The sequence below is a fragment of the Hoplias malabaricus genome, chromosome 2, assembly GCF_029633855.1.
Source record: "Hoplias malabaricus isolate fHopMal1 chromosome 2, fHopMal1.hap1, whole genome shotgun sequence".
Classification (NCBI taxonomy): Eukaryota; Metazoa; Chordata; class Actinopteri; order Characiformes; family Erythrinidae; genus Hoplias; species Hoplias malabaricus.
In genome coordinates this window covers 26,425,767-26,452,846 of record NC_089801.1, presented here as the reverse complement: position 1 = coordinate 26,452,846, position 27,080 = coordinate 26,425,767, and the positions used below count along the sequence as shown (strand labels likewise).

Sequence of the window (27,080 nt, the reverse complement as noted above, 5' to 3'; positions counted from 1 at the left end):
GGATTGAAGCATTGTCTTAGCATACGCCAGAAGAAGGACGGTGGACGGAACGAATATTTCTTAGGATCTATGCAGAGAAATGAGTCGATCTCGCGTTTACCTTCACAGCGAATCAACATACGCCTCCTGCCAGACGTTGGAGACCGCGTATCTGGAAAGATAAACTTGATCAAATATGTTTGGCCCATCGTAGAATGAAATCTTTCAAGGTAGTCCAGCTGCAGTAGCCTGGAGATCCTTTAACTACCTGTAGGATTGCATCAAGTGAGTAGAGAAGAGGCGGAAGGCGACATCTCGATGTGATTTGCATGCAGCATTTGGGCTGAAACTACTGTCTTTCACGGACATTTGCTCAGCATCATATTAATACGTTTGTCTGCTAAAGGGATTTTCCTCGTTTTTTTTTGTTTTTTCTTTGAAGGTAACGATAATGGAACAAACGTGACCAAAAGCGTTTCCCGATGTGGTCGTTCGAAATACAGTGAAAAAAAAAAGGATAAAATAAAGGACAAACACATAAAGGAGCGTCTGACCCAGTCGTATCCCCACGCTAAATGTCTTGTCTTGATGTGCATCCCTTCGCCATTTTTTATCTGACCGAACTCGAGATGCAATGGAATGAGTCACGAGGAATTTTTTCTAACACTAAACGATACACAAATATATCCATTTTATCTTCTATGAAATCCAAAGCCAGAGCCATGTAAAACAGAAGTTGCAGTGCCCCTCCACCACAAAAACTGCTGCAACTACTACAACTGTATGATCACGGTGTCAGTGTCGGTTTGCCCTAGCAGCAATGCCAGTGCGTGCCGTGACCTCCAGGTTCATGTACAGGGGACTTTGCTCTATTCCTGATATCCTCTCCTACAGGGCTCCTGTCACACTCCCTGAGGATGAAGTGGAGGGTGAGTAATGTTATCATTTATTCCACCCATTTAACATTTTTTAAAGACTGGCGCTGCACTTTAAAAATGGTCCGTCGATTCGATTATGAAGAGAAATAAATGAAATAGTTTGATTTAACGAATATTGTTTAAATTCACCACATTTATTTTCTCAATACAGAGGGTGTCAGATATACACTGGGTTTTGAAGTGTTGCTCATCTGTTTGTTTGTTTTCTTTTGACTGGGTTATTTTTCAGTTTCCACTAACGTTTCAAAACAATACGACAGTGTGAATCAGATTAAAGTGACCGTTAGGCTTCGTGTGACTTGACGTTTTTACACAGAAACCAGAGTAAAATAAATAAATCTGGCCTCGGTTAAAGTATGTTTTAATGTCCACAGAGAGGGTTCAAAAAAAGAAAAAAAAAAGCTATTAAGTTAATATCAAAACTTCATTTGAATGTACATATTAAGCAGTTCAGTTAAAACAAATCATTCTACAGTACATTGCTGACATTTTTGCTAAAACACGACTTAATTTTACATTTGTTAACTAATTTAATAACTTAATTGTTCATTTGTTCATTTTTACTGTGCCAGAACATTCTGCAGTCTCTACAGAAGTAAAATGAGAAAAACTAAAAGCATTATTTCAAATATCATAACGTTAGTGCAATATTTCATCAAGAACTATGCAATCTATAAATCAAGAGGTAAGTGCTTTATTAAAAATAATAATAATAATAAAAAAAAGAGAAAAGCCAGAAAGTGCGCATGAGGTAGCACAATATGTCTAATGGTGTATTTATAAAAAGTGGAATCAGTGATTCAGAGTAAATATTGTAAACTAACAGTACTGTTAAACAAGCTGCCAGCAATCAAAGAAAATTTTACTTCCTTTGTTGCAGTTCTGTTTAGAGTCTGTCTCCACCACTCATTTAAAATAATGATTTCACATTTGGATGTTCATGTTTAAAAAGAAAATACAAAAAATGCATTAACTTCCAGGAAGGCAGCCTGCTGTTTGATCTGACAGTGAAAAGACTTTGTGTATGAGTTTAATAAAATCTAGGGCATTTTGAGCAGTCATTTAAATGGCACAGTGAAAGAAACATTTCAGCATTTTCTGACTAAACTCAACTTGCAGCGTCTGTTTTATACAGTGAAATACTGTGACAATTCATATGAAGAACAGAACTATTGCAGACTTAAAGGCACCTACTTGTTGTTGATATTTCTTTTGTTGCTACTCATTTAAAATCAGTAAATTCTATATTTAGAACTGCGTACAGGACAGGCAAAGCACAGAGAAAACCTAAATTAATGTTAATGTGTTTGGTGCCTGCAGAGATCCGAGAGGCCTTCAAAGTGTTTGACCGTGATGGGAATGGCTTCATCTCAAAACAGGAACTGGGTGTGGCCATGCGGTCCCTGGGCTACATGCCCAATGAGGTGGAGTTGGAGGTCATCATTAAGAGACTAGATATGGATGGTACATTTGCTCTCACACATAAATCCAGAAAGACTACTCTCATATTAAAACAATCAAGAGATTTTAGTTTTTTATTTATCAGTTTTAACACAGAATAATAAATAAGCAAGACCTCTGTATGTTGCCTGTAATATTATATGTGAAAAGTGTATGACACACTTATTTCTATTATTTTAAAAGAGTGTGATCAAGCTGGCCTGTTGTCCTCTTTACAGGAGATGGCCAGGTGAACTTTGAGGAATTCGTAACGCTGCTTGGGCCTAAACTCACCTCTGCCAGTATCCCTGATAAATTTCATGGAGCAGACTTTGACTCAATTTTCTGGAAGGTATTATCTGATATCCGATATTATATATATTCTAAAGATAGATTATCTTATATATTATAACGGCCATATATACACACACATATAATATGTGTGTGTGTGTGTGTTTGTTGCTGCTGGGTCATTAGTATGCTTCTGCAAATTTTTTATTCAGTGTAACTGAACTGTACTAAAAGTTTTGCTTTGGTCATTTATCACATAAAACCTCATTCAATAGCTTAACCTGTTATTTGGGTTTTTTTTGCCAGCTGGACATAATATTTCCTCCCCTGCTTTTGATGTTTATTTCTTTAGTGTGATATGCAGAAGCTGACGGTGGATGAACTAAAGAGATTGCTGTATGACACGTTCTGTGACCATTTGACAATGAAGGACATTGAGAACATTATCATGACAGAAGAGACCCACATGAACAGCCCGGAGTGCCAAGTTGATATTGACAGTAAGACTCCACGCACCAAACAATTCAATCATGAAAATAATAACTTACTGACCTTGACTATTTCAGTTAAAATCACTGGCTGCTCATTTGCATGCTTTCCTCTATATCAGTACAGACTGCAGTCAAATCATCATGTCAGTCAAATGGAGTTGCGAAGTCCACAGAGGCAATTTTAGATCGTCACTGTAGCTAGCACTTCAGATGGGTTAGATCAATGACTGTAGAAAACATCGATACAGCCCTCCATTCCCATCCGTTCTTTGGAAACGACGCTAGAATTGTCCGCCATGTTGTCAAATTTGATACCACAGTCTGTGCATTAGAGACCAGAGACTGAGACAGATATTTAAACAGGGTAGACCAGCCCCATTCTCAGAGAGCTTAGAGATCCAGACCGCTGTCTTAGGAACATATGAGCATTTTTATAGGCTATGATCAACTTAAAATCTTCATCATTTTCCTTTTCTCCAACCGCATCTGCTCGTTGTGTGAAAAATTGGAATGGATAATACTAATGGGGCCACATGACTAATGGGGCCACATGGGGCCATCTGCTCCATTTAAGGTAGAGAGTAAAGTTCTGTGGGCACCAGAATGTGACTTTAGTGCTATTTAAGGTGGAATCAAAAATTCTGCTGATGAGTGAATTCCATAGCTGCCCTAATTTAAGGAAGAATACATAATATTTTTAGCAAACTTCAAGATCATTGTGATACTTCCTTGCACCCAATGATTCCATGTAGGCTCTGGACCCACTGTGACCCTGAACTGGATAAATGGTTACAGATAATTGATGAATGAATGAATGGTGTTTTAATGGTAGCATGACCCCTTTAGATTCTATTAAATCAAACCTTTATGGTTTGTACAAGTACTGGGAAATTATATGATGAACCACATTACAGATACAGGAGACAGTGATTATGTTGCAATGCACTGGTATAATTCTTTAAGTAGACGTGATCTGTCAACATTTATTTAATTAAACAAAACAGGTTTAAAATATCCTAGACCAGGGGTCGGCAACCCACGGCTCCAGAGCCGCATTCGGCTCTTTGATCCCTCTGATGCGGCTCAGCTTTTGAAAATAATTAAATAAGTATTTAATTAAAATGTATTTTATTTTAGTTCGTTCATTTTCAAAATGTAATTCTATGAAGATTATTATTTTAATATTTAAAATATTTTGTTGCTCTTAATACACGTCACAACATCCAATGTGCGACACCCGTCAGTGTGCGGTTTTTGAACTTTTTGACAACTGACTGCACGGCGCCAGTGAAACGATGACGGCACGCAGAGGGAGGACAGCATTTTTGTTTGCTGCCAGTGGATAATTTAAGTTCAGTGTTTTTTTCCCCATTACTACAAGGACTCAAATAGACATTGAGTATTTTACTTAACCGTCAACCCAACGTCCTTATTTCAGAGTTAAAAATGTTTTGTTGCATGCAGAAATGTTATTTAATTTTTCTGCAGTCATTCATTTATTTCATAAATGTAACACAGTATAGTTTGTTTATACATAGCACAAAGGCAAATATATATATATATATATATATATATATATATATATATATATATATATATATATATATATATGCAGTGTTATTTCATGTAAAAAGTGGCTCCCAGTGTTTTCTTTACTGTGTAAAACGGGTCCAAATGACTCTTTGAGTGGTAAAGGTTGCCGACCCCTGTCCTAGACACAGATTAAACAAACTCCTAGATAAAAGCTGCTTTTCAGTGCCGGATCACTGTTGGTTCTTATTTTAGTTACATATTTTAGTTTAGTATAAATGTTTTATCTAAACTGCATAAATATGGCAAAAATATAAATGAATATTATCTTATGACCTGATATATCATAAGACAATGGATTTTGATATGCATTTTTAACTTTTTCTGCTTCATTTTCTCTATCTATATTCTCAAAGCAAGCCCGATGCAACAAGTCAAGCACACATGTGTGCGAAAGAGCTTGATTTGTGCCTTCGCCATAGCTTTCATCATCAGTGTCATGCTTATTGCAGCAAACCAGATGCTTCGAAGAGGGATGAAGTGAACGGCCCTGTTCTATTATACCAGCTCTTGTCCACTTATGCTCTTCAGTGATTTTTACATTTAAATGACACTGGCAAAGTGCTGGGACACACTTGAAATATTGATATCATATGGAAAAATATGATGAAGATCTATATTCCTTTTTCCCATTCAAATTCCTTGCAGGTGATTAACTGACAAAACGGTATAAAGCAATACATTGAAGTACTGATTAATTCTGTATTATACATCTATATATGACCTTTCCTCACTTTTATTTAGCTTCATCAGTAGTCAAGGGCATTTACAAATTCATGACAGGCTGCATTAAAATTAAGCATCTGAATATGACTAGAATGCAAGTAAATATTCATCAGTGTATCAGAAGACTGCTATGGAAATACACAAGGTACCATGAGGTAAAAATACTCATAATGATGTTATTTATTTTATTAATGTAAAACAGATGTACACATTTCAATCAAGTAATTTTAATACAATTTTTTAATCATATAAAACCTTTGGAATGAAAGAAAAGGCCCTAATTCAACACAATTAATGGAAACATCATAAACAATCTAAATATGTTTAAATATGAAGTTTATATTAATTTCTAAAAATAACAGAACAAAGAGCAAAACTCAGAACAAGGACATAAGTGCAATGTGCATATATAAAGATACTTTTGCAATGTACTTGTTATCCAGATGATAATAAGTAGTTATCAACATCTGTTGTGTTATAGTTGGTTAACTTATATTTTTAAACATAATTTTCATGTTTAAACTGTTAAACAGGAAAATTAAAAGTGACAAGGTCTGCCAAAATTAAAATTTATAAAATAAATGTATGTCTTTATTTTGTTTCTGTACTTATAATATATTATTATTATTATTATTAGTAGTAGTAGTAGTAATTACTTTGTATATTTATTTATTTATTTATTTATTTATTCATTATAGGGGTGATTAGGTAGGCACCTCCCCTCATCAGTGTTTCTCTGAATTAAGCCCACGACCCCTCTGGAAGGCGTCCCAGACCCACCCTCTACAAGCTAGCATTATAGCCCTACCATTCTGTCAACAAACCGTAAATCCACACTGGCCTCCCTGGTGACTAAGGCTGTACTTAGCCCCACTGGCATCGTTAATGCATGATCAGTGACACCAGGTCCATGAGAACTTTACATGCTTCATTACCACCAACCATAATAACATCAAACTCTATGAAGTAAACTACCCATTTACTTTCAGAGTACAACACCATGTCTGGCGTCAGTGTAGTTAACGCAATGCACTCTGGGACCTGCATTTTTTTTACCTATGCCCACCAGCAATTTCCAAGCTTATTCCTCAGCCCGTCTTCCAATATTTATAGCCTGCGCACGCTCTCTAATACATTCCCCTTCAGACACAAACCTAACCAATTTACTACTACAAACACTTGTCAGTGCATTAACCTCTAGGTGTTTGCTGTCCAGCAAACTTGCTAACACCTGATTATGTCTCCATGTATACTGACCCTGCGTATCAACCCTTGCACATAATTCTTAACTAGGGTCTACACTGACGTCGTAAGCTGCTCCCAGCAAAAACTTAATACGATTTGCCTTCATTGCCCAAAATTCTTACCAAGTGATCTTCCACTTCTCTAGATTCTCCCAACGAAGCCACTGGCCTTGTTTTGCCTGTGACGCTGCTGTTGTGCACTATGCCTTTTCTTTCTGTTCTAGTCATCATTTGCCTTCTCTCTGGTGATGTGGTCTTACTAATAGCTTTCCAAAAAAATAACATGATTCAAGACCTCCTCTTCCGCATTGCACTTAGTCAATCACATCCCTTAGATCTACGGCGCTCCTGGCTACCTGCACTGCCAACTGTGGATTCCAGTTCTTTCCTGTTTTTGTGACTAGCACTGATGTTTTTCCACTTTTTAAAAAAATACTTCTTAATTTTATTTTGATTCATTTTGGTCCACATGACACTAAGGGAGAATGTTTTTGATGTTCAGGCAGGCAAGACCAGCGCGTGAAAAGATCCCCCCACTGACTGCTTTGCAGTCTTTTTAGTCATATTAGCTCACTTACAAACTCACTTCAGTCATATTAACTCACTTAAAAAAATTAAAAAATAACTCACTTAATCTACTAATCAACCAAATAACATTCTTTCTATTCTTACTTGTAAGTAAGTAAATAAAGTGAAATAAAGTGAGTAAAAAAGTGTAAATAAGAAAATAAAAAACACCAAGAAAGAATCAGATTGAAATCATTTGAAATCTTGTAAATTACCTATTGAAAACTAATGATATTCTGCAGCAAAATCATGATATAACCATTATTGATAATAATAATAATAATAATAAAACAGCTCTATAAATAATTAATATTAACATTATATGTTATAAAAATGGTCAGAAGGAGACTGTACACTTTATTTCAAGTAAACAATTAATTTATATCAGATTACATTATTAAAATGTATATGCCTTTATTTGTTTAATTTTTGCAATTCAGTTTTCTTTTGACCATATTTACTAATGGCATTAAGTGATTCATTTATTATTTTCATTGGTTTTTATTTTGGCAGACTTTGCTGTCCATAAACATTAATGAACAATTTTCTGTGTTTTGTGAATTACATGACTTTTAAAAAACAAAATTAATAAACTTACTAGAATATATATTTATAGTGAATGACAAAAGTGAGTAAAGCCCTGTTCAATTCGCTGTTTGGAAATTACAAAAATGTTTAAAATCATAGAACTTTTCTTTTTAAATATTTATTTATTTTTATATGTAAAAACAAATGTTTGAGTTTACAAATTTTAAAAGGAACTGAAACAAGAGTACTTTTTTGTTGAGATCTGTTCCATTTTATGATGTTCTATGAATCAGGTCAGGTGACATTTTTGGGAAGAAAATGGTTTTGTGTGTTTAGAAAAAATTTAAGAATTCTCGTCTGGCCAAGAATCTTGAGAGTAAAAAGACAAAAAAACTATGCAGTAATTCTGATAAGAATTACATGTCTTAGCCTGGTCCATGTCCTAAAAAATGTTTCCATTTTCATCAGACCAAAGAATGTCCTGCCTTTATTAGTTAGGTTTTGTGTACTTTTGTGAACATTACATTTGCAGTTTTGTGCTGATTTGTTACTCAACTGTAGAAGCTGAATTTGTGTGATGCCTTGGCACACACAGTTTAATTTCAGAAAATGGTGTTCTCAACTGGAAGCACATACATCTGTTTTTCATTGTATAATTACACAAAATATACTTTAAAGTACATGTTATGTGCCTTTGGTTATTTATGTTGTGGTGTGGTCATCTGATACTTTCTAATGCAGACCGCTGATGGGTTGGGGCTCATATATTGTATTAAATTAATGTGTTTCCATCTTTGTTTAGTGTTACTGCCCGTTTACGTATTTTAGACCATTTCTTCTTATGCAAAGCATGGTGGATTACACACAGTTCTTAAAAGACCAAAATAAAAAAACATTTAGTTTTGTTGTCTCAAAAACACCTCTCACAAATAGACATACAAGCAGTTTTAAATATTTTGACCTAAGGGTTAAAACAGAGCTTATTTAATTAGCCTTGATTGGAAACTGCATTGCAATTATAGTTTTTATAATTGTTTTTAAGTGAATAATTATTATCATGTTGTCATATTATAAATACTATACTAGATTTAATCATTTAAAATATTTATTACATTTGATTTATATGTCTGGTTCCACAGTATATTTTATTATTTTTCCACAGTATCTTTTATTATGTATATTATGTCTTGTAATCGGTGCTTTTTGCATTTGTGATGGCTTTGCCACTCAAGTAAATGTTTAGTCATCTGATCAATATTGTAATAATATCTTATTAATGTACTATTGTTTTAAATCATTTTCAGCCGACAGCTAAAACCATCATTGTGATTGTATCATTATGCAATCAAACATTAATGCAAATGTCATGCATGTTGTCAATATTATTTCTAATTGTAAAATTCTTCCTGAAAATAAATCTAAAAACAAAAGAGAAGGGAATGTAAATTTGCATGTTAGCAAAAGCATATATGCTAAATGCAAGGCTGCTCCACATATTTTCTTGGCGGTATTACGGAAAATCACAAGACTGTCCAATTAGGAATCCAGGCATCAAATTAATAGCATGGCATGAACAATAGTATGAAAAGATGTGGCAGATGCTTGGTTCAAAATCCCAAACCTCATATTCATTTTTATTAATTAAATTTACCATATTTCATTTTCCTTTAACATATTTTATTTTCCAAAAATATTGGCTCCCTTGCACTTCTTTCTGAAAAGATACCACTCCCAAAAAATTGTAGAAATTACATAAACTTTGGTCCTCAATTGTTTATTTTATTGTTTGCATTGGAACAAGACACAGCAACCTGTTTGAGGGTGGGGGGATCGCATCATGTAATCATGGAGTTTCTTATACCCTTCTACTGGACCTTTGGAAAACTCTGAACTGTTCCAGGTTTATTGGGTGTCTTCTAGCTGCTGTGTTGGGGTGTCAGCTTGCCTCTCAAGATGTTCTATGGGATTTAGATCTGTCTACTTCAGAACTCTGCAGTGCTTTGTCTTATACATATTCATGTCATCTGATGAGACCCAGCTTTCTGACACTGGGCCTTTGGGACATTGTGCTTGAAAAAAAGCCTTTGGAAGTCTTGCAGTACACGGCATCAAATGCCAAAACAGCCAAGCCCCACCATCTTTGATATAATGTACATTTTCTTCTTTGAGGGCCTTATTTCAATAAAATGATGTGCTAAAATGAATAGCTATATTTTTGACACATCTGTCCAGAGGACATTCTCATTTGTCCTCAGGTAAGATTTATTAATCTGTTGCAGAATTGGGATTCTCTGGTGTCTCCTACCATTGAGTTCAACTTTATTCAGATGGCAACAGAACACTAGAACACTATTGCCACAGGAAATTTAAGATGTAAGTGTTGGATTTAGCCTTGAGAAATGTGATTTATATATTGCCAACACTTATTGCCAAAAGAATATTGTATAATACAAGTTAAAAGTCCATCATTTGATTGAAATCCAGTTACTTCCAACAATTTTGAAAAGGTGGCAGTAATTGTTTCCACTGAATTTCTGTAGTTCCGAGTGGAGTGATAAAATTTACTATTCTCTCAGAATTGTTGTGTTGTTCCTATATAATCAAAATAAATTACCATTGGAATAATAAAGCATTTGCAACTGCAACAATTTTCTGGGTGAAGTGGTGCATTGTTGAAAGAAGTGTAGGGGTGCAAATAATGTTTTTGGCCATGACTGAATTATATGCTTATGAATATGGGAATTATGACACAAATCTCACTGTTAAAAGCTATTTAAATAATACTTATCTACATTTATTACTTGAAACAAAATAACTGAGCAATTCGTGCTACATGGGGTATCCAATACAGATTCTCAGGTTCTTTTACAGAAATATGTTTTCTTTTTTTGTGCTAGTATTTCTGGGATATGCAACATGGAAAATTAAGTATAAACAAAGTATAAATATATGTGAATTCAACATGAATTTTTATTATGTATACACAAGAAGTCCCATGTTTTTGTGTTTGATATGTATTAGGCTCGTTGTTACTCCAAAATACTCTTCGAACTGTGTCCAATATTCATTCAAATTATAATTATATAAATAAATGTAGCAATTCTCATATGAACCTGTTACCTTTTGAATGCAACAATAAATGAATGAGGAAAACAGTTTTGGCATCATACAAAAATACACATTTGGTTTAGAATATAAAGCAAAAGCAATATTTTGCCTGAAAACATGCTCAAAATGTCCTCTATGCATCTAACCCTTGCCTCGGTATAATGGATTGTTAACTGAATTCTATTGATTATTTCTATGTAACTGTTAGTTGTTTATGTAACTATTTGTAATTTCAGTGCCTCAAGAACAAGTGAGATAGTGTTGGTCCATGTCCATTATCATGTGCACCCTTCAATGTCAGTATGTAACACCTATTAGATGTGTGATTTAAAAATTGTTATTGCAGATTTCATTGTTTTCACTGTTTATTCCTGTCATGTATTATATATATATATTTATTTATTTATTTTTTTTTTTTTTTGCACTGTACTTGATGCTACACTGATCAAAAGCCTAAGAAGAACTCTTATGGATCGTAGGTTCTTTGACATACACCCATAGCGGAACCACTTTTAGATGGAGAACCATCTTTGTACATAAGAACTATGTTAATGTTAAAAAGGCTTAAATAATGCTAAGAAGCAGTGTTGTAGCAGACTATGTAGCAGTCAGAATTTATTTATTTATTTATTTATTCATTCAGTTCACCTCAAGGCTTGGGTTCTAACCCCTTACAGATTGTGTTTTTGCAGTTTAATATTTTTACTCAGTAGGATACACTGCAAAACGGTGTATCATAGCAATGAGCAGAGTTGGGTTAATCTAAAGGGTTCCTTGACTCAGATCAGTCAGACCATAAATCTGGCATAGTGTACCTGCAGAACAGTAAAGGGATATATTGCTGAACCAATTGAGTTTTTTTGAGTAATAATGATGTAATCTGCTAAAAGGTTTGCAGCTGCATGTTTGTAATGTGTTAATATTTTGATGTATTGTGTTATGTTGAAGTCAGAATCAATGTTTGTATTTAAAATATGCAAAACTACACTTGTACTACAATTTACTGTGACAAAGCTATCGCAAACATATCTCGATTTAAATTTCCAAAATTCCACCAATGATAGTGTTTTATGGTTGTATTTACTCATGAAAATAAGCAATATTATTTAGACATGCTTATATTTTTACTTCTCAGGCAGGGTGGGTGGGTGTCTGCAGGGGGTAAGCCCTCGATATAATATCAAATATGGTAAATATTTTATGTAACCTTTGTTAATCTATATTTTTGAAAAATTGCTCTAATTGTGATATAACATAAAATACTTGGTGTTTGTCCATGAATGGTAGACTGTCATGGTATTTATATCATATACAGGTCACAACATGGTTCATATAATGACATACTACAGTATAGCAGCACCCTGTGCATCTGATGTATGTAAACTGCTTCAATATTATGACAATAACCTGAGAAACTACAATGTGCTGAAATGTGCTGTTACATGTAAATGTATCATGTGAGCAACTGAATTAAACATGTAATGTTTATGGTTTGTCCAAAGTAACTGGATTTAACTCTGACACTTTTGAAGTATCGTAATAAATTGTGTGTGTATTCCTAATTGAGAGTATTTAAGTACATCAGTTGCAAACCATTTCCTATGGGAAAAAAAATCTTACATGACAAGAACCTTTATTTGTAAGAGCAGTTGGATGCTGATGGTCACATAGCATACATTATACGGAGATAATTGAAGTTATATAAGAATGACAATTTTGGCAGTAGGACCATGCCCAAACTCCTCCCCTCAGCCCTATATATACCCAGCAAACTCAATAAAACTGTAATTTCCGTGTTGGACAAACTTGCTCCCGCCTCCACCGTTTTCCACCGTGTATTTATCTATCCAAACTCAAGAACCCAAACGATGTCTGAGTTCACCTCCCTGTTTCAGCCATTATGGACGTGGCCTGTACTAGCAAAGGACATTATAAAGAGCTGCAAAAAATTTTAAACATTGATTTACTTTTGATTGAGCTTTTCTGAAACCAAATGTATTATAACACATCAGTTTCCATAATAATATTCATCAGAGCAAAGATGGAACACTTGCAAAATGGGTAGGTGGTCAGGCACATTCAATTGCAAGAAAGCCAAAGGAAACTGAATATAACTGTCCATGCTGGGTTTCAACCTCAACAATCACAATGGCTACATTAGGCCAATGTTCTCCTAAAACATAAGCATCATATGAACAATAATGAAGGCTGCCAACCATGTACATTTCATAAGAATTTATTTAAACCGCTTTAAAAATGTATAGATAAGATTACTTAGGCGATATTTATATTAAACTGTATTCATTTGCTGTAGAAGCATAAAATTGTATCCTAAGAGGGTACACATTTCAGTGAGGTATAAATCTAAATTAAAGTACAGATAAAAAAATATTCCTACACATACGCCAGTTATCATGGGAGAGATGTCAATATTGGAGGATATATATATATGTAGGGCCTCCTTTTGCAGCCAATACATCGTCAATTTGTCTTGGGAATGACATATACATGTCCTGCACAGGGATTTTAAGCCATTCTTCTTGCAGGATAGTGGCCAGGTCACTACGTGATGCTGGTGGAGGAAAACGTTTCCTGACCCGCTCCTCCAAAACACCCTAAAGTGGCTCAATAATATTTAGATCTGGTGACTGTGCAGGCCATTGGAGATGTTCAACTTCACATGTTCATCAAACCAATCTTTCACCAGTCTTGCTGTGTGTATTGGTGCATTGTCATCCTGATACACGGCACCGCTGTTTGAACCACTGGATGCACATGGTCCTCCAGAATGGTTCGGAAGTCCTTGGCAGTGACGCACCCATCTAGCACAAGTATTGGGCCAAGGGAATGCCATGATACAGCAGTCTAAACCATCACTGATCCACCCCCATGCTTCACTCTGAGTGGTAAGCTTCTTTGGGGCTTCTCCCCACCGTAACTCTCCTGGATGTGGGGAAAACAGTAAAGGTGGACTCATCAGAGAACAATACATGTTTCACATTGTCCACAGCCCAAGATTGAAACCGACGTTTGGCATTGGCATGAGTGACCATTTGGCTATAGCAGCCTGGCCATGTATATTGACCCTGTGGAGCTCCTAACGGACAGTTCTGGTGGAAACAGGAGAGTTGAGGTGCATATTTAATTCTGCTGTGATTTGGATGTGTTTCATCCTTCTTGGTGGTATGACATTACCCTGGATACCGTGGCTCTTGATACATCACAAAGACTTGCTGTCTTGGTCACAGATGCGCCAGCAAGACGTGCACCAACAATTTGTCCTCGTTTGAACTCTGGTATATCACCCATAATGTTGTGTGCATTGCAATATTTAGAGCAAAACTTCACACTCTGCTCTTACTGGTGCAATGTGCAATTAATGAAGATTGGCCACCAGGCTGGTCCAATTTAGCCATGAAACCTCCTACACTAAAATGACAGGTGTTTACATATACATACACATACACACAAACAGTACTGTACTAAAGTTTTAAAAAGCTATTTATCCAAGCAGTAAGTGTTTATTTGCTAAAAAGTAAACAACAAATAATGCCCAACATTAGAATAAAACCAAATAACATTATTCCAGTGAGTGTGATATTGTGTGTGAATGTGTTGGTTTAACTTTTTTCAAATCTCTCCTCGTTGGGTCTGTATTATTTGAGGTTTTCATCCAGTACCTAGTTTTACCGGTTAATAAATAATGAATGTAAATAATGTATCATCATGCAATCAAGGAGAGTCTGAACAATAAATTGTTCTTCAAACTCACTGACACCTACTACTTTATAAAACAAATAAAATCGTATATCTCTTATTTGTTTTATATTATTTTTTGTATTAACTGTGATTATATTTACATTTATATTAATCTTATACAAGCGCATACACAGAGACATGGACACACACAGAGAGAGAGGAAAAATGTAGAAATTTAAGTTATTTGTTTATTTTCAGATTAGATTGTGGTTACCATAAACTAGATATTGTTTGAAGCTTATGATGGGTCCAAAAATTGTCCTTTTTAAAGTTCCTTTTAAACAGGTTAATTTATTCAGTGTTCTAGAATGTTTTCTGATACTAAAGACATACACGGGAAAGCATACTGCATTAACTTATCACAACATTGTCATACATGTGCAAAAAAGCCAATTTCACCTACTGTCATTCAGAGAGCATGCTGACATTAATATAATGTGTAGATCGAAGCTTGCTATCTATTGCAAATGCTACTGTAGCATATGATTTGTTTTTAGAATGCTAACAATCAAATTATCCTTTGCTAAAAAGGCCAAATAATATAATAATACAGAGAAGTAATTATATACACAATCCTGAAAATTGACATAGACTTCATATCAACCCCATTCACTGTGGCTGGTCCCTCGCCATCCTCCAGGCTGTGGAGGAAGAAGTGATGGTGGAAGATCAGGTATGGACAGCAAAAACGTTGGCTGGTCACTGCTTTCAGCTTCTCTCTTTTCCTCTGGTTTTAAGACACTTAAAAGAAAAGTCCATATCTTATTATGTCATATCACTATGATATACTACAAATCCTATTTCCTAAAAAGTTGGGAAATATTGAAAAATGAAATAAAAACTAAAATCTATCATTTGTCCCTTCACTTAAAGTTCTATTTAACTGGCAAAATTACAAGAGAGCTCAAAACATGTTGGTAGGTAGATTGGTGACTCAAAAGTGTCCATAGGTGTGAATGCGTGAGTGTGTGTTGTCCTGTGATGAACTGGCGCCCCCTACAGGGAGTGTTCCTGCCTTGCACCCAGTGATTCCAGGTAGGTTTCAAACCCACCGCGACCCTGAGTTTGATAGATGTTTTAGACTATGAATGAATGAAGGAAGTACAAAAGAAAACATTTCCAATGTTTTCTGTGAACAACTTGATTGTATTTTTTATATATAAACACATTCACACAATCAAAAATGTTGGGACAGAGGCACTGTTTTACAACCCTATTGCTTTAAATTAGTTTAAACATTTGGAAACTGATGATACTAATTGTTAAAATTTTGCTAGTGGAGATTTCAACCATTTTGGCTGTTGCCTGAATCTCCTCTTCACAATGAGCCATAGGACCCAGATCTGGACTGTAGGCAGGACAGTCAAATACATGCTCTCTCTCGCTTCAAAGACATGTTGATGTAGCATGTACACATGTACAGAATGAGGTCCTGTTGAAGCAACCATGGACTTCCAAGTATAAGACATCTTGAAGATAGCATACGCCTCCCTAAAAACCCAATGCTTGCCTCCACATCAAAGGAAACATCTCACATATGCAAGTCACCTATGCCGTGTTCACTGATTGATTTTAGAAAAATAAGCTGAAATGTGTTTTGGACCATCTGAGATGAGCGTGGGTCCAGCATTCGAAAAATATCCTATACTACAGTAACATTTGCAATGGATAACGAGCTGCAGGTTGTCTTTGATGCAGTGGTGCACAATTTACAGCTGTAATCTATATTTTCCAGATTTCCTGAAACATTTTACAATATTAATTAATGTAGATAACCTACATTCTTTGAAATCTTGCTTTGAAAATTGTTCTCTTTGAACTATTTGACAGTTGTCTTGAAGTTTGGCATAAAGTGATGAGCAATGATTAATTTTTTGCTTGCAAAGACTAAGGCTTATGTGAATTCACCTGTTATATTCAACTGTTTATTGTGTAAGGCTCCAAAAGCGTGAGAAATAAATTTTCTATATACTTTTCATTTATTCTGCCTGTGTCCAAACTTGACTGTCTTGCAAGGATCAGATTCAAGATTTTTTATTATTTGTATCCAAAGTTCATTATATTCAGGACTCTTCTACTGTACAGCTCTAATCAGAGCCCTTAAACTCTGACTTAAAATAAGATGGTGAGTTCAGAGGCCCTCTATTAGATCTGCCCCCCAGTGTCCAAAAGTATGAATAGGTTTTGTTCAGTAGAAAATTACAAGCTCAATGAATGGGCTATTCTTTTTCAGCATTTAAAGAGACATTTACAGTGCTTTACAGGCAAATTTTGTCTATATCAATATGTTGGTGGGACCTCAGCATTGGACAATATTATTAATAAGCCAACATATCAGTTGGGTCCTTAAGACAAACTTTGTGTAATCAATTCATATGATTAATTAATATCTAATCTGAAAGTGTTCTTTTTTATATACTAATAATATCAATGCAAGGCAACATAGTGGCACTGCGGGTAGTGTTGCTGTCACACAGCTACAGGGTCCTGGGTTTGTGGGTTTGAGCCCTGCTCCGGGTGACTGTCTGTGAGGAGTTTGGTGTTTTCTCCCTGTGTCTGCATGGGCTCCCTCCGGGTGCTCCGGTTTCCTTCCATGGTCCAAAAACAAACGCTGGTAGGTGGATCAGTGGCACTAAATTGTCCACAGGTGCGAGTGTGTGAGTGAATGTGTGAACTGCAACCCTGAACTAGATAAGTAGTTACAGACAATGAATGAATATCAATGTAAGCAATGCTATGTGCCCAGAACAAAACAATCAAATCTTAGTATTTTCACAGAGAAAAATAACACATTATGTGTTATCATGATTTTGTAGATTAATTACCTTCCCACCCTCATAGCAGCTCTTTTCTTCTCCATTCTGGAAAGCCACTCGTCCACTGAAGGTTCATCTGAGACTTTGTCATAGTCAGGGTCCATCTCCTGCCACCTTTCCTCTTAGAACACAACCAGGATTAACTCATTTGCTTCTAAAACTGTTCAGCTCTCAAAATTATTTAATACCCTTCATTTTAATCATCATTTGCCAACTTGTAAAAATGCTCTTTATAGGTTGCCTAGAAGTTTTTTCAAAATACAGAAGCTTGTTTAAGGTTTTAGCATTGATATAATACCCTATGTAATTTTACAAATACATATTGTTATGGAATTTCTCATAGTAATAGTAACATACAAATTAGCCAAAACACTGTGACCACTTGCCTATTATTCTACTGGTACAGGGAGAATAATGGGAAAACACAAGTCTCCACAATCCGCATTTCAGATGCAGAACACTAAACACTATGTTCAGAATTTTTTTGAGAGACATGAAGAACAGTTCATCCTTTCCCCTGTCCTACAAAGTCCTGAATTCAAAATCTCAGTTTCTTTGGGTTGTGCCAGAACGAAAAGTCAGATCTATTCCATGTGGCAACTTACAGAACAATCTAGTGCTGATATCTTGGTACATAACAGAGAGCAAATGGTACCCTCAGATGCATTAAGTCCATGGTACTGGCTACTTTCAGAGAGAAACACTGTACCACATCATATGCTTTTTTTGTGGCATGAGCTGGATTTTCAGAACTGTTTGGGCAGCATGTGTATTAGAAAGGTGGTCACAGGTTTCAGGCTCATTAGTGGGTTGTCCCCTTAAATGCTGCTGTTGTCTGGTTCCTGGTCAGTAGGTTAATGAACATTTTAGAGAGAAACCTAATGTAAGTTAAAATGCCTTACCTTCAATCTGTTGCTCCAAAGCCTTCATATCCTTTTCAGAGAAATGTGAGTAACGACAGCTAGGGCCAAATACACACTGGCCTGATGGAGGTAGAGGGGGAGAAACAGAGAAAGAAATACAAGGTGAGAAGGCTAGGAGGCATTTCATTCCTAATTATATTAAAATAACTATAAAATAATAGCAAGTGAAGATTTCAAGGTTTCAAGCTGATTTTGCAAGTTTTCCTAAACCTGCTGTTTTTTTTTTTTTTTTGGTGTTAACAGGCATTTCATTGCAAACCATATCATGCATGCTATGTCTGTACTTGGAATGTATCTGTGTCTGTGTGTGTTTACAGGTCGATAAGGTTTCCTGAAGTTTTGCAATCAAGTTACAGCATTCTGGACATTTGCATGTTTTTGATTTTGGTTCTCCCTCTGGTAATGCTACACCTCCTCCATTTTAATCTGTAAACATCTTAAACATTTCACCAAACTGCTGACACTTGAATTGTTGCACTATTAATGACCCTCAAAGAAAGGTTATATAGATACAGACTTAATTTAGAAATATATGGCTTTTCACAGAGTTTAAAGACCTGTAGTGTGTGTCACACTGTATTGGGTTCGTCTGTGAACAATGTGGCACACAACAACTGTCTAGGAAACATAACTGATAACCACTATAATAAATAAATAAATAAATACTCAGTTTTGACTTTAATTTGATCTTTAAAAAAATAAAAATAAAGAATATTTCACAAAATCTGATTCTGCCTGTGAAAGAAAGACTAACCTGTCTGCAGAAACTTCCTGCATGGTTGTTTTGACCGTTCCTCTTGTAGAATTGCAGCAGTATCTTAAAACAAAGTTATATTAATATTGGAAATTTTTTTTAAAATATGTATCTTATTCCGCTGATGCAAGAACTATTTTTTCAGTTGTTTTCAATAAGTTACACAAGCAGATGTAAATTAATAAATAACATTAAGAACATTTCAGTTTTCACCTTGTCTTTGAGTTCTTCCATATATTCTGGTTCTTTGTGAGATAAACTGATATTACGTAAAGTAAAGTAAAGTAAGGTATGGTAAGGTAAGCAAACGTACTTCTGAAAACATCCAGCCAGGCTTTCTTGGCTCTTTGGTGCTGAACGCCGTTCAGATGTTTCTTCCGGTTGTGCAGTGTATCCTGAAAGCTACGGTCGCAGTAATCGCAGTAATACCGCTTTCCCATCGCTACAAAGCACAAAATACTAATGCACAGAAAAAATCACTTATTTCTCATCGGATGCTAAAGTTAACATTGAGACTGCCTCCTCTTCTTCTTCTTAAGATTAAAGGCAGCTTTAGGTGCTTTACCGCCATCTACTGAACTGGAGTGTGAGTAGAATCCGTTGTTAGTGCCGCAATTAAAAAAATCAGATGTTGCTAAATGTTTGTAATCAACAGCTGATTATCAAAGAAGTGTCAAAAGCACTGCAAATCTTAGATTTATTCTCAAAGGTCACAATGACATTAAAACAAATGTGAGCTATTATATTATAATATTATATATGACTTCCCGCCAGTGTCCTCTTGTGGAGTTTGAGAATGAGAAGCTTTTGTGTTGAATGTGTTAAATCTATGTAAATCTAAGCCAAGTTTGTGGTTGCAAAGAGATTCTGGAAAGCATATATTTCATTAAAATGGAAAGCCTTTCTAACTTTATTTACCCACGATATATATTTTAAAACTAAACTAACAAAATTAACTTTGATTTTATTTGGAAACAAACTGGCTCACAATTTTAGTCAAGCATGCTTGGTAGATGATTAGGAATATGGTGGCCAGAGCAGGATTTCCAAGAGAATTGAAGGGAGGCCAGATTGTGTGCCAATACATCCAGACCCACTACCCCCAACTCATTCGTGTGTTAGAACCACTGTGGACAATGCGTGGAGTCCTGGCAGGCAAAGAGATCTGTTGCTGTCTCTGCATGTCCCAGATCTGTAGTACTATTTTGGTGCTCATTTACCACTCCCCCAGGTCGAGCAGCTGTCTTGAAAGAAAGTCTGACTGAGGTCCCCAGGTAAGTGAGCTGCCTTCAGTGAGCCCACTGTAAGATATGATGTGTTATATGTAGGGCCGACACGGAGTGAGATCCATCATTGTGATAGATATTGTAAGCCGTTCTTACAATGTCCTAATGGATGATCCCATAGTACTGGACTGAGGTGGTGCAGAACCAGAAACACTGCTCTCATGCTCTCAGCTCCAAAAAAATTCATCTGCTGAGAGGCATGAGGAGGTGCACATGAGCTCCAAACAAGGTTGTGCTCCCATATGCACCTGAACTTGAGAGGGAAATATAATCACCTCTCTGCAGCAGGGGACAAAAAAAGAGGCACTGCCAGAAGCTTAGAGTGGACATGTATGTGTGGTCGATGTTCACAGGGATGGAGGCCTTCAAGGCCCTGTTGGGATATCCAGATCTGCAGTGGCATCAATTCCAGCAAGCTGAGTTGCAGAACTTGAGCAGTACATGCCTTAAGCGTGCCTTGAACATGCAGGAGCAGCCTGAAAGAAGTGCTTAGCCCTAAGCTAAGTTGCTCTGACTCCATGAGAGGGGACAGGGCTGCCCTCATGTATCTGAAAAATAAAAAAAAGTGTGTGCCAAGAACAGGCTGAACAGAAGGACCTTGAACTGGAACACATGGTTTGAACAAAAGGAGAAATCATGGAGGGCAGAGTGTTTAAAAGGGGAGTTTGTGAGAGCCCGATTCAGCGTAGGGCTCGTGTTAGAACTGCCTGTATTCATTGCAAATATTGGATGATTAAACCCAAAATGTGGCGCACTTCCTCCAAGACATCCCTCACCATAGGATCTCTATAGGGTTCTGTCCATGCACCTACAGGCTGTGGCTGGGCAGTGGTACCCCCAGACGTACTTCCTCATCAGGTGAGACCATGAAAGTGTCCATAGAACATGTGAATTCTATGTCAAACTTGGGCGCATCTGCAGTGTTAGCAAAGGCAAGTGCCTGAGAAGTGCATATGCATAGCATCAGTTTTTCTGAAGCTGCCAGCAACTTGTTTTCTCTTAATTGAGTTTACTTTTTCACCTTAGTCTCTTGACAGGTAAAAATCCTTTCAGCCCTATTGCATTGTCACGTCAAAGTGGAAGAACATAAAAATAACACTGCTTGTTCCTTGTCTGATGGTTTTGTTATATTTTCTTTATATATTTTAGAAATATCTTGAAATTGTTTGGGAATATTCTGTTTAATTTTCCTAGTTATTTCCAATTGCTTTTAACATTCCTTTTGTATTTGCATTATCTCATATCAATATCGATTCCAGGTAGGCTCTGGACCCCCCGCGACCCTAAATTGGATAAGCGGTTACAGATAATGAATGGATGGATGGATATCAATATCTTTTCATACTTATATATTCAAGGCTGAACTCATATCTAATGGATGCTTAGAAGGGGCAGCATGGTGGTGCAACAGATAGTGTCACATCCACACAGCTTCAGGGTTTTGGGTTTGGGTTCAAACCCCTTTTTGGGTCACTGTGGGGAGTTTGGTGTGTTCTCCCTGTGTCTGCATGGGTTTCCTCCAGGTGCTCTATACTCCTCCCACAGTACAAACACACATGTTGGTTGGTTGACTTGCTGTGTGAAATTGCCCATAGTTGTGAGAGTGTGAATGTGTTATGCCCTGTAATGCCCTGTGTTCCTGCCTTGCATCCAGTGGTTCTGTATAGGCTCCAGGCACACAGCATCTCTGAACAGAATGAAGCGGTTGCCCAAAAATAATTAAAAGGAATAAAATTAAACATATGAAAAGTGGTATATGACTTTTGCACAACATTATCATAAATTACATAATAAATTATAATCACACGTGATAATTGTATACCAAAAAAAAAATCAGACATGACAAATTAAACAAAACGAATTTTAATATTCTTAAATAGCATTCTGTCAAACAAAAACTTTCATGTTTAAATATTACAATTTTTTGTTCTTTTCTTTTCAGAATGTAACATCAAGTACAATTTGGCAACAGACAGGACAACCATAAGGCAGGGGAGGAAAATTCCATTTCTAGAAGGCCAGATTGCTGCACAGTTTTGTGATTCCTGTGCAAACACCACTCATTCATTTCATCAGATAACTAACTTCAAGGTTTAGTTAAAGAGAAGGATATAAATTAGCCTGTGCTTTACTCCAGTGCTCAGTTCACCACCCCCTCGAAGAAATGAAAAACACATATTTGGAGAATGCAAGTAAATTCAACTGGCAACTCTAGAACCCCTTCACGTTTAGAGAAAGATTATTCCTCCCACAGTAGAAGGAACAGTTAAGAAATAATAAAAAAAAAAAAAAAAAAGAAAAAAAGAAAAAAAAGACAGGCTAACCACAGAACCCTTCAGGTCCGTCCAACGGAACAACATTCACAAAGAAAAAAAAACACAACACATTAACTGCTCTTTTTCTTTTTATATTTTAAGAGCAATACCATTGTTTATATTGAAAGCATTAACAACAAAGAGGGTAAAATAGGTAGTATCCTTAGTGAAATACACATTAAAGAAATGGATTATGACTGAAGTGGCACTGAATTTTTTATTCATTTAAATATAGTTCCCGAGCTCCATTCAGTACTCAGGTCTTTTTTCTTGTCTTCAAATTCCTTAAAGGAATATGTTAGCAATTGGTTTTATGTAACCATATATATATAAATATATATATATATATATATATATATATATATATGTATGTTCAGATTGAAAAATGCTGGAATGCTTTTCATTCACTAAGTGCTACATTGAGTTCCACACAGTTGTCAGGATACACCAATATGGACACTACCATCACTAGAATATCTATGGCTTGATCTATGGCTGGATAATGCTGGTGGTTGATGTGTTAAAACAATCCCAATCCCAAAATGCATACAAAGAAATCAACTGTAAAATGAAGCAGAATTTGAAATTTGAAGGTCTAATGATCAGGAAACAAAAATGCCCTGTTCCCCTCCAATTGCTCTCTCTCCTACTTCACTGAAATGTAAAAAGTTTTAAGATCAAAAGCTAGAGTCAAGATAGAGTTTCAAAAGTAATTGTGACCAGACAACATAATGAGACCTGTCTCATTAAAATGAGCTGGGGAAGTTTAATTTAAACTATGGAACTAGTTTTATTTGGCAGTGATTAAGAAGACAGCATAATGAATGTCTATGCTTTTGCTCTATCTGAATGTAATCAGGATATGTTAAAATGATTCTCAAAGTATTTACAGACAGCTTTCTACAATTCTGCTTATGTATGACTATACGATAATGATCACAGAATGCACTCAGAAATGTATGCTAAAGAATTTATTTATTTATTGCCCCGGTGGCTTCTGAATGCTGAATTATTTGAAAGGTCCGGTAAACTGTGGCTGCTGGATATTTGTGCTTTTTTTTAAAAAAAAAAAAAAAAAGAAAAAAAAAGAATATTGTGGTCCCACATCATTAGCCACAATCAAAAAGTCACAATCTGCAATTTCTAACAGTTGTCATCTGTTTAGAGCAGAGAAGATGGTTTAAATTTAAAATGTGTAAACACAAACTATTTCAGTCATGTGTGAGTCTATAAGTATAAAACAGTGCTGTGATAAATAATTTGTCCCTTTCTCATTTTTACTATTACTACTTTATTATTTTTGCACATTTCTCACACTTGTATGTTTCAGATTATCTAATTAATTTGAATATTACACCAAAATGACCCAAGTAAACACCAAACACTGTTTAATTGACTATTTCCTTAATTAAGAGAAAACTTTTCAGTCCAGTTTTTAGAATACTTGTTGTACTGGGGCACACACAATTTAGAGGGCAGTGCTGCACCACTTGCCAGTCAGTCCTAGGAGAACAAATGTGCTCCTAGTAAAAAGCCTGTTAAACACTAAATAGTTAAAATATTTTAACAATAAAGTGGACGTCTCTTTACCATTGATGAGAAATTAACAAATAGACACTGTTATTAAAGTGTATTACTGCAGCTCCTTCTTTAATGTGACAGTCTAGAATTGAAGAATTCATTAAAAACTTTAAATTAACATGCTCATGAGAAGTTATGATGGGTTGCGTTACATGCGGTTATTGTTAGTTTCAGTAGGCAGTAGGTGGTGTGTTATGTATTTTTGGTAGATTTAATGGTAGTTATAGGTGGCTATAACCAAAACATACAGCCATGACCAATAACTGCTGTGTCTGATTCGTGGATGACTTTCTTTTAAATGTTTACAGTTGTCAAAAAAAAGGTTGCTACACAAACTTTTGAAAAGCTAGAGAATTATGGGAGATGTAGTGCCTGCAGTGAATCTGTGAGGTGGGTACTGTAGTTCTGCTCAGTAATCAAGTATAACATTTACTTTTTTACCATCGTTTATGCTCAAAAACCAATTCTGCAAAGAAAAACTGGCCAAAACTCCTCCACAGTAAAACAGAAAAAGACTCACTGCAAGTTATCTGAAGCCTTTTATAGCTGTTTTACTGCCAAGGTATAACGTTTAGGGAGACAATTACTCTTTTATATGGGTAATACAGTTTTGGAATAAATCTTTATCTTCTGTAAAACGAATGATCGCTTTAAAGCTGCATTTTGTGTTTACCTGGGTTGACTATATAAAAATTAGTCTGATGATCTGAAATGGTCAAGTGCAGGAATAGGAGAAACTGATAAGGGAGAACACTCTTTTTCACAGCAGTGTAAAAGACAGCTTTAAGTGTGACTTTATACACACCTGTGTTAGAAAAGCTAGTTTAGCCTTCATTTGGCTCTGTATGAAGACTCAATCCCTAACTTGTGCTAAAATGTATCATGGCTGCCCGAGCTCAAATACAAATGTGTGTTTACACCATAGAGAATCTGTTAAAAGGAATTTGCTACAGAAAAGGATGTTCATAGCAATGGAATGGGTAGCTTAAGACATGCCTCTTAGTGACGGCACAATAAACAAAATCAGGCCAAACTTCATTACAGTAAAGTGCAAAGCAATCATTTGATCATCGTTATCAACAATCTAAATTAAGTTAAAATCAGACAAAATAATGATCATTTAATTATAATATCACTTACTACAGGACAGCTGAATTTATGAATCTATGCAAAAGGAAGATTTTAAATGAGGCAAATAAAGAGCACAGCCTCAAGATACTTCTGCAGTTTGTCCTTATAATGGATACTTGTTGCACTTAAATATCTCTAGTGGGCAATATTGGACAGCATCCTGATTCATTCATAAACACTGCACAGACAGTCTCTGTTAACATGCAGAGGGTCATCATTTCACAGGACATCTATGATATAACAAGTCAGACAGATATACCTCTCTGTATCACATATCGTACTTCTGATAACTATACATTTATATATACACTTATGTAAAGGAATATCAGCGTGTAAATCTCAATAACATTATAAAAATGACTACAGACTTCCAACACACACATATGGAATTAGACATCAGGTTATGACATCTGTTGTGTAGGTATGGGCTGACCACACCACATATGCTGAAAAGAAACCCATTAAAAAAAATATGAGTAAATCTGATATGGTTTGTCACTGTTATTTAGAACATAGAAAAATCAAGTCATTATTTGGTTAAAATCCTAGAACTGTCCAAAAAGGATGTACCAGTTCAAATCTGCTTCAGAAACGTCAGACTTGAGTTCACAGAACACAAAATGCAAATACATGTAAATAGCAGATAGACTTACAAACAAAAAAAATCTAAAAGGCAAGACATGTTGAAGACAACCGAACATCAAAGCAAACATCTGCACATGCAGTTCACTCGCTCTCTATATACAGGGTTAGTTCAACATTGCAGAGGCAAGGCTTAAATATGAGAAAGCACAAAAACACCCATCTCCTGGAAAACAGGGGTACAATGCAAATCTCCACAGTAATCTCTGGAAGAAACGGACTGAAATACTGTATTGTGTGAAAATATTTCTCACCCCTTTTTAACTTATTTTAGCTCATTCATATTATGTCATTTTCTAACTATAATAGCTGCCCTCACATAAGTGACTATATCTGTGTGACAGCATTTCACAATAATGCATGCACATATAAATGAATGTGCAATTTTTATGCTGTGAGATTTTAGCAGTAGGTGGATTCATAGCTCCTTAAAACCTCAAAATAAGTGAAAATGATAAACCTGTCAATATCTCACCACCAACATAGAAACATTTGAATTTTAAATTGTTAAAAACTATCTAAACTAACTATATAGAAGTTAAACCACCAGAAATTTCAGGGAGGACCTACCTAGGAGACCTGTATAGTGTATGTGTGTGTGTGTGTCTGTCTGTCTGTCTGTCTAAGTGTACAGTATAGCTCTGTGCCAGGGTGCCATTGTGTGGTCAATAGTTATCAAGCATGCCATCACTAAAGAGGTTCTGCACGTCAAGCATGGCAGCCAGCTCCAGTATGCTTTTCTGTAGAAGGCTGTTTTCCACCATCTCCTGTTTGGGTAGCTGAGGATAGGATTCTGGAAAACTTTGTGCATCCTGTAACCCAGATTACAGATACAACAAGGAAATTTAAATTTGTACTGCTTTAAAATAAAACTACGTTTATTATGGTTTATAATTGATTTAACAAGATGTTTATTAATTATTTATTAATTTATTACCTGGTTATTAATTAGGTTGCTAACACTTTAACCG

The 27,080-nt window shown here is 35.7% G+C and overlaps 3 protein-coding genes across 6 annotated transcripts in view; 1 reads left to right on the top strand and 2 right to left on the bottom strand.

The window, feature by feature from the left end:
* On the top strand, nt 1–5,712 carry cabp7b (calcium binding protein 7b). 2 transcript variants are annotated; one of them, XM_066661546.1, is made up of 5 exons: nt 1–908; nt 2,238–2,381; nt 2,597–2,709; nt 3,001–3,148; nt 5,086–5,712. In XM_066661546.1, the coding sequence occupies exons 1-5, from the start codon at nt 800–802 to the stop codon at nt 5,211–5,213; spliced, it is 642 nt and encodes a 213-aa protein (XP_066517643.1). In that variant the 5' UTR covers nt 1–799; the 3' UTR covers nt 5,214–5,712. The 2 variants fall into 2 exon arrangements, with proteins under 2 accessions (XP_066517643.1, XP_066517644.1); XM_066661547.1 differs by lacking the exon at nt 1–908 and adding an exon at nt 1,491–1,602.
* Nucleotides 5,713–14,851: 9,139 nt separating this feature from the next.
* Nucleotides 14,852–19,702, bottom strand: zmat5 (zinc finger, matrin-type 5). The gene is made up of 5 exons (XM_066661621.1): nt 19,468–19,702; nt 19,155–19,217; nt 18,380–18,460; nt 17,487–17,598; nt 14,852–15,402 (listed from the first exon to the last, which is right to left on the bottom strand). The coding sequence occupies exons 1-5, from the start codon at nt 19,592–19,594 to the stop codon at nt 15,261–15,263; spliced, it is 525 nt and encodes a 174-aa protein (XP_066517718.1). The 5' UTR covers nt 19,595–19,702; the 3' UTR covers nt 14,852–15,260.
* A 2,626-nt stretch (nt 19,703–22,328) lies between these two features.
* scai (suppressor of cancer cell invasion) overlaps nt 22,329–27,080 on the bottom strand; it is a 44,246-nt gene continuing 39,494 nt past the window's right edge. For all 3 annotated transcript variants that reach the window (XM_066661821.1, XM_066661820.1, XM_066661822.1), the window contains one exon: nt 22,329–26,921. In XM_066661821.1, coding sequence (XP_066517918.1) covers nt 26,775–26,921 — 147 coding nt within the window. In that variant the 3' untranslated portion in view covers nt 22,329–26,774. The remainder of the gene's footprint in view (nt 26,922–27,080) is intronic.